The following is a 14698-nucleotide window of genomic DNA, read 5'->3' on the forward strand; positions in this document are numbered from 1 at the left end:
ACGGGCCACGGCAAACAAGCATCCCACTTCCAGAATGACATGGCCCCATAAAGAAAAGTACTTAAAAGGGATTCAAATGGTCAATTCCAACCAGATTCCTCACAGATTGAGTCTAGAAAAGGCAAGCAAGGAGGACAAGAAGGAGGAGGAAGGATCTAGGAGGAGCGCAATATGGAGAGGACTAAATTAGCAAACTGTGAGTTTTTGTGGTCTTGGCAATGGGGAGATCCCAAAGGAGAGCTAATGACTGTAGTGGTATCTGGCATGGAGGCCAAGTTTCCTTGACTGCTTTAAAGTTTCCTCCAGTCCACAGCCACCATGTCATGAGCAACATATGCTGAGCTATCTTGCAATTATACCATTATCAAGGTCTTTCTTCCCACTGATTTCCATTATATGTTGCTGAGCAGATTTTACAGGAACTTTGTCCTTCTGGTCCCTCTGAAGCAAGGAAAGCCTGTACAGTCAGGCCCTGTATGAACGCAGGTCGGGAAAAAAAACAACAGGGTTGACAAATAAACACAATTTTCACTAATCTACAAAAAGCAAACTCTGCCAAGAACACAATAATCAGGATTACCAAACAAACTTCCAAACACCAACATCCTGGTATAAAACAGCAAGAATTACTGCCCCAATGCTGATAAAATCTCAACCATATAACACTGATGCTGCATTAATCAAACTAAAGAAACCCTGAATCCAATTTGAATACGGCAAGAAAATGGAAATCCATATAATAAAGTGGATGACAAAACTCTGCCGTGCCAGACATTTAATTTTAACACAGGTTTCTTTTCCAAAACACTTGGGATCAAAATGAAATCTTTTTATTCAAGCGGTGCAGAAGATGCAGTGAATATTTTATGTGCAATATGGTACTATCTTATCTCAGAAACCATTAACCATACTGCAGAGTGCCCAATTTGATTAATGCAGCCTTCCCCATCAGGGCTTCTTGTGTTACTAACTTCATTTCAGGTCCCAGGATGGATGTGAATTTACAAACAAATTCTCCTCTTCAAGTAAACACAAAGTGGTACAATATCCAATTCAACACTTTCAATGCAGCTCAAAATTTGAAATGACAGTATGATGTTTAAACTCATCAAAACTTTACCAACATCTATCAAGAGCCATTTCACAGGAAATTACCCACACTGCATTGTGTCTGACCTTCAAAAAAAAAAAAAAAAACTCTTATAGCCTGGAAAAAAAAAAAAAAAAATATATATATATATATATATATATATGTTGTCTGTCCCATGCAGGACCAACAGTGTGGCAAAGTGACACTGCGACCTGTTGTGTCTCTGTGACCTCTCATCTGTCTTAAGAGCTCTAAACAACGGGAGAGGAGTGGCCAGATTTTATTGTCCCAGGATGAGAAAAGAAGAGAGAGCCGCTTAGGTTTGATGGATGGGCTCCAACTGGGAGAGCGAGGCTTGGATAAAGGAGCTGTATCCCGCCATAAAACTCTGCTGCTCCCAGCATTCACGCACACAGAACCTCCTGTATTTAAGAGTATATGCGAGTTTGTATGTGTGTGTGTGTGTGTCTGGAAACGGGAAAGCTGTGTTACCAGGGTGATTCATACATGCGAGACAGGTTGCAACAACGTGATAATAAAAACAATAAATACAAGCCGACAATACCAAATTCACCCTCTGCACTGTAGTGGAAAGCAGTGGTGGTGACTGATGTGTAAAGCAAAGCCAGACTCTTTCCCCTTTAATCTTCGCACTGACTGTTGAGTGAAACAATCACGTCAGACAAAGGCGCAGAGAGCAGAAGTATTAGGCATGTATCTACTGTACGCAGTGACTGTTTGAACCACACTGCCTGCTGAAACCTGTCCTGAGGCGGTAAAGCAAGTCTAGGCTGGTAGATGCAGTCTAAGCATAAATGGTCAATTTGCTATGTCAAGACGAAGAATTGGAGGGGGCCATTGTATGAAAAAGAGACTTAGTCAACAATGTATTGCTGACAGTGACTCATGTTTAGTCATGTTGGAAAAAGGCTTTAGATTTCCAAAGGAAAACATCTGTTATGACACAACAGCCAGGCTGTCTCTACAGTCAAAATGAAATTAAAAAAAAAAAAAAAAAAAGGAACGTTTCACACTCTGAGCTTAGAGCTATAGACGTATCAGTGACTGATTGCTATGATTCCTGACTGACTAAAAGACACAGTGGGCTGGTGCTGGGGTGTATCCCTGGTGGCACGCAGTGTGTCATCCTACACAACTGTAAGTTTCCCCACACCATCCCTTCATAGACTCTACAAACCCTTACCATTACAGCCAGAGCCTGTTACTTATAGGACCTGTTGTTCCTTTGGTGTAAAGCTTCATGTTTAACAAAATGGATGGTAATGTTTTCATGTGCACTGCGCCAAATGCTTTATTGAAGTTCCATCTGTGTTATGGTGACAGTGCTTACATTAACGTTATAAACAAAGCACTGGAAGGATCTTTTAACCGGGATAAAGAGTGAAACCGTGTGCATGATTCGTCTTTCTGTCACATTTTTACCCCACCGTTTACTAATACTGTGTGTACTCCACTGGCTCTAGTGATGCAGCAATGTTTTTGTTTTGTTTTGTTTTGTTTTGTTTGGTTGTAACAACTAACGTGAACCGTACCATTTTATTTTATTTTATTCCTTTGGAAAGGGTCTTTTCCAGCTCATACTGTGGATATTTAAATATGTGTCAATCACTTACAACCACACAGCCAGTCACAGACAGCGGTGGTAAGGCTAAATTATTGGCCATATATATATTTAGGCATTTGCTGTGAATGATGGCTTAGACGACAGTATGTTTGCCAGCTGCACAGTTGGTGTTGCTTTTGAGCTTTCATCTTAACTTTCTCTTCCAAACACAACTCATTTTAACATTCACATTCAGAAAGAAGAAAGTCTGAAATTCACATCATAAAGTTTCCAAAGTCAGGAATAAATTTATAAACCAAACATAAACAACATAAAGAGAGAAAATGAGATGATCAGAAGAGTTTGTACATCCGCCTCTAAAACAAAGTTTGCATCTAAGTCTTGGGCTATGTTGACACTTGTTTTTTTCAGGTTGTCATTTTTCCTCTTGCTACTCCACATACCTGAATCCTTCTTGCTCCCCTTGCCTCCATCTCTGTTCTTCTTCAGCACTGCTTTGAACATGGCAAGACTCCTGGAATCCTCTCTGTAGAGCCCCTGGAGGAAAGGGGGGAAAAAAAACAGTTACTCACAGCCATGACAAGACAACACAAGTATATCCACTGTCACTCAAGGAAAACCATGGAAATTATCCAGCAACACAAACAGGTCTATTTTTATTCAGGGGACAGAAAGGAGGCCGTTTCTTCTTTTCACCAGCAAATAACACAACCATTCAAACACTTATATACTTAAAAAAAGACTTACAGTTCTTTTGTAAGTCTCTAAAAAAAGACTTACAGGTCTTTTTTAAAAGCAAAAAATACAAAATGTATCCTCGAAAACCAAACATAGCAATGGCAAAATAGCGTATATCCGCATTTCATACTGATTAGCTGGCACCCGCCTGGGAGTTTTCCCACAGCACTCCCAATCCTGCAGGTCATCAGTGGCGGGCACATGGAAAGAATGCTCTAATATTTAAACAGAAAAGTTCTGCTATCTTGTTATGCAGGAAAACACTGTCGAATGCCCTGAATTCCACATGTAATTGATGCTATGTGGCTGAACTTGGGTGTTTGCAATTGCTTTCCGTGGTTGTTCCCAAGCTAGTGCGCATTTTGAATCCTCAGAGTTAAATGGTATAACATGAACTCAAGGTCTGGCCTGGATGTGCTTGTTTGCTTTGTAATTATTTATAGTCTCACGTAGTTGGACAATGGTAAAAAAAAAAAAAAAAAGAAAAAAAAACACCCTTACCAAAAAACAACAGCAGCAGCTAAAGCAGTTAATTGTGTAGGATTTTTGGTTTCTGTCTCCTTAAATGCAGTATAGGCTGCTTTAGTGTTCACTGCTGTATTAATAGCAGCAGATCTTTCCAATGAGGGGAAAAGAATGGTTTCAACCAAATAAGGGTATGCCTTCTGCAAACAAAACACACAGTCCTTGCACTGAGTCCTTAACCCCAAAGACCAGGCTTTAAATATCTTGGTCCACTTACTTGCTGCTGAGAGAGGCTATCGATCCACCCTTTTTCTTCCCTGATGGTGTCAAATGAAACACCGAGAAGTAAAGTTTCCACTCAATCAGTCATGGGAGGTGGAGGTGTATGGGGCATATCCCTGATGAGTCTGCAGCTCTCAACTCAGCCTTGACTGCTCCAAGAATTAACTTTTCATGGGGTTTTACTCCACCAAAATATAAATCAGTGTAGTTTCAAGGTAACACCTGGATATGGGTTTCATTATGAATACCCAGGGAAACACACACACATACACACAAAGGTTCAAGGATCAATTTTCAAATAACACCCCTAAAATAATGTATTTCTATACTGTATTCTGGAGCTAGGAGTACAAATACTAAAAACACAGAAGATACAGTAATAATTCATTCATAAGAATGTGTAATAGTGAATCGAGAAAGATAAGACAGTAAAGCTGCAAAATATTTGCAAGCACAATCCATATCCACCTAAGGATTTCATCAAGTCAAGTGAAATGCCCTCTTTTTGCAATTTACTAAGACTGCATTACTGTAAATACCACTGCATGATTGATGACAATCTGTAATAAATACAAAAAAGAACAAATCAGCACAAGGGAAAGATCACAACAGTTTTTGCACTTATTCACTTATTTATTGCTTTTTTCTCTGGCTGGGGATGACAGTTAGTGACTGATCTGGTTTCAACCCTCTCTATGATATAGGGATCAAGTTAACAAGTGTCTGATAAACATTCCTTCAGAATTTAACACTACCTTCCCTCAGGTATACAATACGTTCAAATTATGTACAGGACAGACAACAGTGTTACTTTCTAATAACACTAACAGACAACTAACATTAAAGTAACACAAACACAATACGCTATTAATGTAAACTAAAAATATGTGGACAACAACCAATCAAATGACAGTACTGAAGCTGTAGCAGTAGGATTAGACATTTCTGCAAAGCTCTGAACAAGACAAGTTTTAACAACAGGCTACGAGTCTGCATCCATGCCAGCGGCTCTGTGAGGCACAGTGATGCTTTGAAACAAATGCTAATGTCACCACACATGTTCAGAATAACAATGCTAAAATGCTAAGCAGGTGTAATGTTCACCATGTTATGGTACCGTGTTAGCATGCAAACACTGATCATCAGCAGCAAATGCAAAGTACCTCTGAGGCTAACAGGACAGTCATTAGTTTTACTGGTATTTGGCAAAGTATTGGGCGATATTCAAAATTCTGACCTGATGATGGTGCTAGAGGAAATACTGATATTAAATGATCACATAAGATAAAAGAGAAGCTACAGAATATTTGTTATGGGAGTATATTCTGTATAATGTTTAAGAAAGTGGTCCCTGGGTTCCTCTGTTCATGATTACAAATAGCATGGCATCTGGGTAAACACCAAATGTGATGTAGTAAAAAAACAAATCTGTCTATATCTGTGTAGCACAGCAGCATAGTATGATATAGCCCAGTTGAACAGCTGACTGATGTGTGGGAGCTGGCTGCTCATCTCCACAGTAACAATAAACACCGCACCAGGTTAACCCGTAGGAAATGAAAAACGCCCTCTTGAAAACTCTAAAAGCCAACATGACAAATTCCTTCCACCCCACCCCCCCATCACAGTCACCAGACACACACACACACACAGCCAATTCCCACTCTGAGAATGAGACACCACCTCTTCAGCCATCATCTATAGTGCATCACTTTTTATGTTGAGATATGTTTCTGTTAGCCATTTCTATCCCCAGGTGAGGGATTAAGCCCTGAACACTACTTGACTGAAAGCCAAACATGTATTGTTGCTGTGTTAATTCTGATTTAACGATGACAGTGATCATAACATACACTGTAAACAAACCTATCTCTTGGCCCCTGGGCACCACAATATAAAACCGGTGCTACATACTTTATATTACTCCCGACAAGACACATAGACATGCTCTCGCCAGACAATGATGACACTTGACTGCAGTAGCCACAGACGTTCACGAATAAAGGTGATGTTATTACACTACAATATTTAGGAGGAGGTACAATTAGTAATGTTACTTGCTCTTTGCACAAGTTAGCCGTAGAATAAAACCTAAAACCTACTCCATCCACTCCAGATGTTTCAAGGTTTCTAAACAGACAGAGTCACAACAGCTCTGTGTATATGTTAGGAAATCTCTGAACTTTCAGGTCCCAATACAATCCTGCTAACATTTTACTAACATTACAAACATTACTTCTAGCTATACTATAAAATGACAACTTAGATGAAACTGAGTATCAGGCACATTTACTTATACATTAAGAAAGGCTCGATATAACACTGTAGAATAAAGTGTGCATGCCCTACAGAAACAAGCCATTTAATTTTCATCAAGTGTTCTGTATATTTGAAAAAGGTAGAAGGACAATATGTGTGGATTTTGTCTATGCCTTAGGCTATTTTTATTGGAAGTGAGGAATGCTGGGAAAAAAAGAGGTTAATGAAATCAAACTGTGGATCCTACAATGGCAAAAGCACCACAGTCAACATCAAATGCAGCTAAGCCTGAGCTGTAGGTGATATAACTGTGACCTTTGAGGGAAAGTCTCCTCACAGAGGGGTCGTGGACTGCAAGGTATGCAGCAAGACGAGCATCAAGATTCCTCAGAGCCTTCAAAGTCAGGTCCATCCCAGCGCATTTCAGCTTTGTTTGGTTATTAGTCTTGAACCAAGGGCCCCTCAGAAGGGGCCTTTCAATATAACAACAGAGCAGTGAAAGTCCCACAGTGGCACACAGGTGTTCGTGCATGTGATGAAGAGACACAGCATTTTCAATATTCACATCTACCCAGAGAAACACCAGAGTATGGTGCCTGTGGTACTCCCTATTTATTTTATTTTATTATTATTTTATGTGATTAATCATCAAAAGTCTTCATGGGGGCTTCAAAATACACCAAGCAGCTGAAGGGATACACACCAACGACCATCACTGTATCAGTGTACCTGGGCAATAACATGTGGCGTTAAGACTGCTTCTCCCCTGCTAGCATTTTCAGCCAGGCATACGTCAGCTCTATGACCTTCACATGTGGGCTGTCTGTTACCTTGGAACAGCTCAAGGTAAGCAATAAAAACGACTCCAGTCTACTGCACAATGCAGGGACGGTTCCCTTTCAGACAGGGGAAACTGAAACCCAGAGTGGTTAAAAGGTGCCTCAGGGTGCCTTAACATGTATGTTTTCCAGGTCACCACTGAATTGATAGGGTTCAGATCCATACAGGTTGTGAAGTAGAAAGGATCCTCACCTGCACAATGCTGACGTGACATGTGGTTAATGGGGCCATCTTGCGATACCACAGTCATCTGAGAAGACAGCTATATATAGAACGGAAATAGGGTTGTTTGTCCTAATCGCCTCTGGCAGGGAAGCATTTCACACACATCGGCAGCTGGTGAGTTAGAACCTGCTTTGTCCTCCGTTAGGTGGCAGACAATAGAGAGGGCGCCCTTAAGCTCAGATCAACTGCACCACTCTTCCAGGACGGCTGAAAACAGCTATTTTCCACCCCATGCGTTCATCTCTTTCCTGCTGAAACGCCCTGCCGCCTCTCTTCATCAACTGATTCTACATGAATAATGACTCTCGGATTTCCATACCACTGTCATAGCAACCTGGAAATTCTCACCACGGGCCGACTTTCATGTTTGTTTATTACACGCTGCCCGAGAGTGATCAGATATTTTTAAATATTCCTGTGAACTTCGTAATTATCAGTTCGTTTGTTGTCCTTTCACCGAGTGCAGGAAACAGACCCAGCCTGGACGGTGAGTTCAAGTGGTCCATGAACAAAGGGAAGTTCGCTAACAAACCCTTGAAGGAGGAAGTGTAGGGAGTAGGCATGGAGGACAACACAATCTCAGTGTCGGCCATTGTAAGCAAAGGCTGTTATTCACACTAACCTGAGTGGAAGGGAAATAACAAAAGAACAGACATTTTTATGTAACGAGTCTCCCGGTTTGACTCAAGTGCTTCCTGCACAGCCCTCCACCTCAGAGCCTATGAGAAGCACGCCTTCGTCTTATAATGAGCAAAAAGGGAAATGTCCTGGAACACTAATAGCTGAGTTTAAACGGCAAAGACAATGTTTAACCTGTGACACGGTTTTTCAGGCCCTTGTTCCAGTAATCTACCACCTGTTAGTTTTGTTGCGCACTGAAAAAACATTATTTTAACGAAAACAGTTTCAGTTTACACATGAGGTAGACAAAATGGTCTGCAGGTATGGTCATACCTCTGGGTCTGATGTGGGTACTGTGCTATCAATCATCAAACCATGCTGAGTAGGCAGCACCATTATTCTATCATTCTTTTAAGGAATCCTTGAACACCAATTAGCAGCATTTGTCAGCAGTGAAAGAGGTTTCTCAATTGAAGAGGACCCGAAATATAGCAAGAAAAGTGGTGAGCTTAATGGATACTTCTGTTTAAGAGTTTCATGTAAGATTATAAAAAAGAAGGACACAATCATTGGCAGCATTGTGTTCACTAGTTGTTTAGACATGAAGTGGTGTTATTCATAAACACGATCATCTAGCTAGCTCATCTGAGAGAATCTAAGAAATTTCAGGGGAAACAGGTTTAAATTTGACCTCTGTGATTATTTACCTTTACCTCGTGGGAAATTGTCCTGTCCCATCACAGACACACGCAAATTCAAAGTTCTAGCTTGAGGCGAAGCTAGTTTTTTTCTTTTTTCTTTTTTTACACTGAGGAGGACTAGATGCATGGCTCAGCATGAAATTAAAAAGGATAACAAGTCTGATCTACTCCCTAGACTGCCATGGGAAAGGTACTGTCATTTTGGAAAGACTGATTCGCCCTCTGTGGCCACTTGTCCTTGATCCTCTCTAATTTGACTGATCAAATCCAGACACAGGCCTACACGCTGGCTCAGCAGTGGCAACAGTGAACCTGTGTCTTTTTTTTTTTTTTTTAATCCCAGTTGTGTTGCCCTAGAAGTGTCAAGGCATGTTTTAGAGGACAATCATTGCTCTGAATTTACAGTTACACCCCAGGCTCAGGAAACTGACTGAACCTGAAACTAAAATGTTGGAATAAGACAAGACATTGCACATCCTCTGCAAATAAATATTGCTCCCCCTGCATCACACAGATTAAAATCAAAACTAGGTTAACCATAGGCTTACATATAACCGACATATATATAGCTTGACAGATCAGTGTGTAATGTGGATTTATGGAGGAGTTAACATGCGAGGTGGGCCTGCCTTTTAAGCCTTCACAAAACAATTTCTCCACTCTGAGTTTTTCCTTTTCTGTAAAATTAGTTAGAACTGTCTCCACTATAATTACACACTCCTCACAACACACCAGCGACCACCTCTCCTCTGAAATCATCAACCAGCTGCAGATTTAACTGCATACTGTGTTACAACAGTCACCTCATCAGAGTTACAGTCATTAACTCCCGTTATCTCTGCTGATTAAACTTTATCACACTGTTACTGATTCACCATAGCAATCAAGTGTTAATGAACATCTGGAGAAACAATAAATAATGCTGTATCGTTGTTGCTTACACTTAATTCGACATTAGCCTCCCAGGAAGCCCGGTATTTGACTATGGGTAAAACATTAACAAGTAGTGTTTAAAGTCTACAGGAAGTTCCTGCAAACACTGGGAGAGATTCTCCTCATGTTCAGATTTGTCGGTCAGAGGGTCAAATAAATGAATCAGCATCTTACCAAGTCAAAAGACTCACTTTAGAGTTATAACAATATGGCAGACTTGAATCCGCTGACAAAACAGCATGCCCAGTAAGCCAGGGTTTAAGCCACTACACATGCAACAGGGCTGCAGACCAAAAAGCACTTTGCAGATAAGATGTCACTGCCACTTGTCAATTTTGGAGTGCGGGTTTATTCTTAGCCAGTCTCTCTTTAGCTACACAGAGTGAAGTAATTAGGATATCATTTAGTGTATAAAAAAAAAAAAAAACAAGTTCAAGCAAGGGGGAGTTATCCATTTGTAAGCCACAACTGCACAGAGAGGGGTGGGGGACAACTAGCCTTGCAAAAAAATACTCATACTCCGTTTAGGTACAAGACAAGCTACTATTCAGTCTTTCACGAGCACTGAGTTTTACACACTTGGACACAGTTATAGCAGACACATAAAAGTTGACATGTCTGACTCAGAGACAAACTAACATCCAAAAAAGGATCCGTTTCAATTATTCATTGTTATGACAGGAATATATCAAGCTGGGTACAACAGTCTTACACCCACTTCCTATGTCCACCTGTAAAGATTCACAGACTCTGACAGGCATTCCCGCAAAGTCTACGAGGACCCAGGGCTTCTCCCCGCCGTGAAACCGTAAAATGCTTGAGGGCTTTTCTCAAGGAAAGAGTCCACAGTGCATACAAGCTGTGGCATTCAAATGACAATGGCAATGTAATTTTGAAAGAATAACTAAAGTTTAACAAAACATGGAAGACGTTAATGAGAAAAAATTGTCCCAGGAGTGTAAACACGTCACTAACTACAACTACTGTACTGTACTTAAGTTTTATGATAATGACTTATAAATATGCTGATTTGGTCCAAAAGAACTATTTTGCTTTAACCAAGGAGTGAAACACAAACATTTTGCAAGTATCTTTGGTATGTCAAAGGTGCTCTGCTCCTCTGAAATTCTCTCTCGCTCTCTGTCTCTGGGGTTTTCAAAAAGGCTTGACAAAAATGTAAATCAGTAACAGCTGTTACTAAGAAGCGCTTCCAAACACACACGTGCTTTAGATACACACATGCAAGCATTAGTGCACACAGACACGTTCACAGACCCTGGAAACATATACATGCCTGTTCACCTGGACTTTCAACTCATGCTACAGAAAACACTGTACTTTTGTTGTGAGAAATTAATTATTGGTATGTAACTCAGAGGAATGCCTAATACTAGAACCACAGCCAACACCATCACTGAAAAACAGCTCAATATGCACGGCTGTCATTTTGTAACGTTTTAATAGATGACCTGAGGGAAAATGGGGCATTTAAATGGTAAGGCAAGCATGCTGATACATAAATTGTAAGGAGCATTTAAGAAACTTGAGCAAATTCAATTACACAAGCCAACTTTGCCAGAAGGCTTGACACCAGATAATGCGTATGATCCTTCATCCAACACTGAGAACTAATGGGAACTGATAGTGAGTAATGTCTGGATGATTTAAATCTTAAAGACTCACATACGATGTCCATGAAATGCACCTTCTCTAAGATAAATAATAACATCATACTTTGATTTTGCTTCATTATCCCAAGTTAGCTTTTCATGACCACTTCAGGTACCTTACTGAAGGAGAATGTGTCTCTCCTGGCATGGCATGAAACACAAAACAAACCAAGCTTTGATCAAGTTCCAGGAGCACAGGGGGGGTGAGTGCTTCTGCTAGTGTTACTGCACCATTATTTCACAACACTCCCTAAAACCACTTCAGTGATTTTGACACGTAAAAGTGGCTTTGATATGATATAGAAATCCCACTTCTAATACATCAGTGCTTAGGAGATAAGACTTCACTTTGAAATGGACTAAGATTCACCAGAGTTCGCACAAGAGTTTGAGTGACAGCTTTCACGCCAACAACAAAATGGGCAAATGCACCATGATTCATGTGAAACACACCAGGGAGGTTAGACAGAGTGATAAAGGTCATCATGTTGATGCTTATATATGTGTGGTAAGGTTTGGTTTGTGGTTATCAAGTGCCCTGGGATTCCAAATCCACTGAGTCACCATACCGTTACATTCAGGATCCATTCAAAAACAACCTTGGTTAAGCAGTTTGCTGACAGTAGGGGTCCTGAACCAACTGATCCAACTAATCCCTAAAAATCTGGCTTTCCTTTTGGAACCCTGAGCTTCTACAGTGAGTAGCCCCTTTCAAAAGTACACAATAATGACCATCATCATCAACAACAACTCAGTATGTGCTGTCTGTCAGGTCACTGGCTCCAATAACTTTCCCTCCTCAGCCATAACAATGCAACTCTGATGCCAGCATCTGTTACTGGCCAACTGGCTGGGGACCATGGGAACCAGGCTCTGTAGAGACTGGGAGGCAGACTCTTGTGGCAATTTCAATAAGATGAGTGCTCTGTAGTACAAACATCTCATAATACTGCAGTTGGTGGACAACTGGGGTAGCTCTAGCCTTGGCATGGAAGCATGCAAATCCACTGTAATGGTTCCATAATCTGCGTATAATTGCCTGAAATTATGTTGGAAAGTTAATACTGAGTATCTCCAGGTTAGCAGGCAGTCAGCATGATTGTCAGCAGCTAGGCCTGTTCCACCTGTTGAGTTTAAAATGGAAAATCAATGCTGTACATACAGTGGAATTGCCATGGAAGCTAGATTGAGACATCGGCAGAGGAAATGGCAATGCTCTTTCAAGACTGAACACCAAGAGGCTGTGAGATACTGAAGACTTCATAACACCTGCTCTGAGAGCACAATGAATCAATGACTTCATATGCCAACAATGATCAAAGGTGCATCTTGGCATTTACAAGGCAGGTGAAAAAAAGAGCTTTGATTTTCAAAGCACCTGGCTGAGTTACAAGAGGATTCCTCCACTGAAAATATGCTGAAAACAGCAAAAGTCACATACAGCCAGTGGTCAGACTTCAATGACTCAATCTATGTGGGCACACAAGATTACAGTCCTTCAGCCTTAGGTCTATCTGGGCTGGGTTTTCCTTTCAAAACCACCGCATCCAGTCACAAAATACAGACTAACATTAGCATCAAACAAGACCACATAGCTGTAAGAAAAGTAATGAACTACATCTGCATCCCACTGAGCAGGATGCTACTCCACAATAAGGATTATTTACCTTCGAAAAGTTCATCTTTAGGGAGATTATAAATACAAGAAAACTGAAATTTAGGATATTCTACATGATGTGAACCGACCATTTTATTATTATCAATATCTATAAGAGATTCTTTTTTCAGTGAATCAATCAACTGTTCAGTATATTAAATGTAAAAAGGAAAAAAACTGAAAAAAACAGCCCAGATCCAAGCGTGACATCTTCAAAGGTCTCCTTTTGTTCAACAAACAGCCCAAAACACAATATATTTATTTAAATCTAACTAATGTTTATCTAAAAATCTGATAAATGTTAGTCAATTGGACTGATTATAGTAATCAAAAGGAAAAATATTTTGGTTTTGGACTGTTGGTTGGACAAAACAAACCCAGATGTCAATTTGGATTCTAAAATTAACACTATTCACTATTTTCTGACATTTTATAGATTAAACACTTTAAATAAAGAATAATCATTTGTTACAGGCGGAGGAAAGTGCTGTTAATATAAAGTAATAAATTTAACTGCACTTCATGAATCCTATGTCTGTGGTCATTTGCTTACTTTTCAGAAGTTCCGTTAATCGACTAATCGTTTCAGCTCTAAGCCCTTCAGCAATCCACCCTCACGAATCTGAACTAAAATCCAAGTCAGGGTGCACACAAGACAAAAGTGAAACACAAGCGCTGAACTATTCTGACCAGCCGGGTCTCAGTGGGGGACTGGTGTGTGCTCCGTTAACTCCGGTTCACACCAAACCAAACTTCACCTGTGGCCAGAAGTCTTCGTTTTAACCTCGTCGACCTCGTAGCAAGCGAGCTCCACAAAAGTTGAGCTGACTAAGCCTGAACTGCGGTAACGCTTAAGAAAGCGGCCACACACAGGTTAAAAAAAACCCGAGCACAGATTCTAAATAACAACGAATAACTCGAAAATTAAACACACACATTGCTGACAGTGCCGCCGTTCAATGGGCATGTCCCGACATTCCTCCCAACAAACACACCGCCACTGAAACTCTTTGACTGTCACAACTTATCCGGACTTTCCCGAACTGTTCAATCGACTCGGCCGAGCTCACTTCGTCGATGCAGCCTTATGAATGATTTTTTAAAGTCTTACCTGATAAATGTCATGGATCTTAAAGTACGACCAAAAGAGAAAAAAAGTTTTCCAAGTCCTCCAGCGTTATCTCCACACGGACTCACTCCTACACTTGGTCCACCAAGGTAGGCTACGGGACGCTGGGCTCCTCCTCCTCCTCCTCCTCCTCCCAGCATGAGGTCATTTGTGAGGGAGGCACATCAACACAGACAGGGCAGGGAGCCAGAACTATCCCTCCATCCTCCTCCTCCTCTTGTTCCGCTTCTTCCTCATTGCTCTTCTGCATGCCTCATGGACATGTTAGGATGCCAGATACATGAATTAGGACAACTAAGCTGCATGCTTGCAAACTGGGGGGGGTTAAACCATGTTGAATCAACCCCCTCTAAGAAAGTCTAGAAACTGTGCTGCTACTCTGATTTTTCTGATTTTTTCATTCATTTAGTTGTCAAATACCAACCCCTAACCTTGACTTTTTGCTACTTCTATTTTAATGAAGCTGTTCTTTCCAGGTAAAGTCCACTGGAAATCAACAACTG

The 14698-nt window shown here is 40.7% G+C and overlaps 1 protein-coding gene across 3 annotated transcripts in view; it reads right to left on the minus strand.

Annotated features, from left to right (window-relative positions):
• tanc1b (tetratricopeptide repeat, ankyrin repeat and coiled-coil containing 1b) overlaps positions 1 to 14310 on the minus strand; it is a 100733-nt gene extending 86423 nt beyond the window's left edge. For all 3 annotated transcript variants that reach the window (XM_041056935.1, XM_041056934.1, XM_041056937.1), the window contains exons 1-2: positions 14178 to 14310; positions 3119 to 3212 (exon numbers count right to left, since the gene is read on the minus strand). In XM_041056935.1, coding sequence (XP_040912869.1) covers positions 3119 to 3179 — 61 coding nt within the window. In that variant the 5' untranslated portion in view covers positions 3180 to 3212; positions 14178 to 14310. The remainder of the gene's footprint in view (positions 1 to 3118; positions 3213 to 14177) is intronic.
• Between the last annotated feature and the right edge of the window lie 388 nt (positions 14311 to 14698).

The sequence above is a fragment of the Toxotes jaculatrix genome, chromosome 15, assembly GCF_017976425.1.
Source record: "Toxotes jaculatrix isolate fToxJac2 chromosome 15, fToxJac2.pri, whole genome shotgun sequence".
NCBI lineage: Eukaryota > Metazoa > Chordata > Actinopteri > Toxotidae > Toxotes > Toxotes jaculatrix.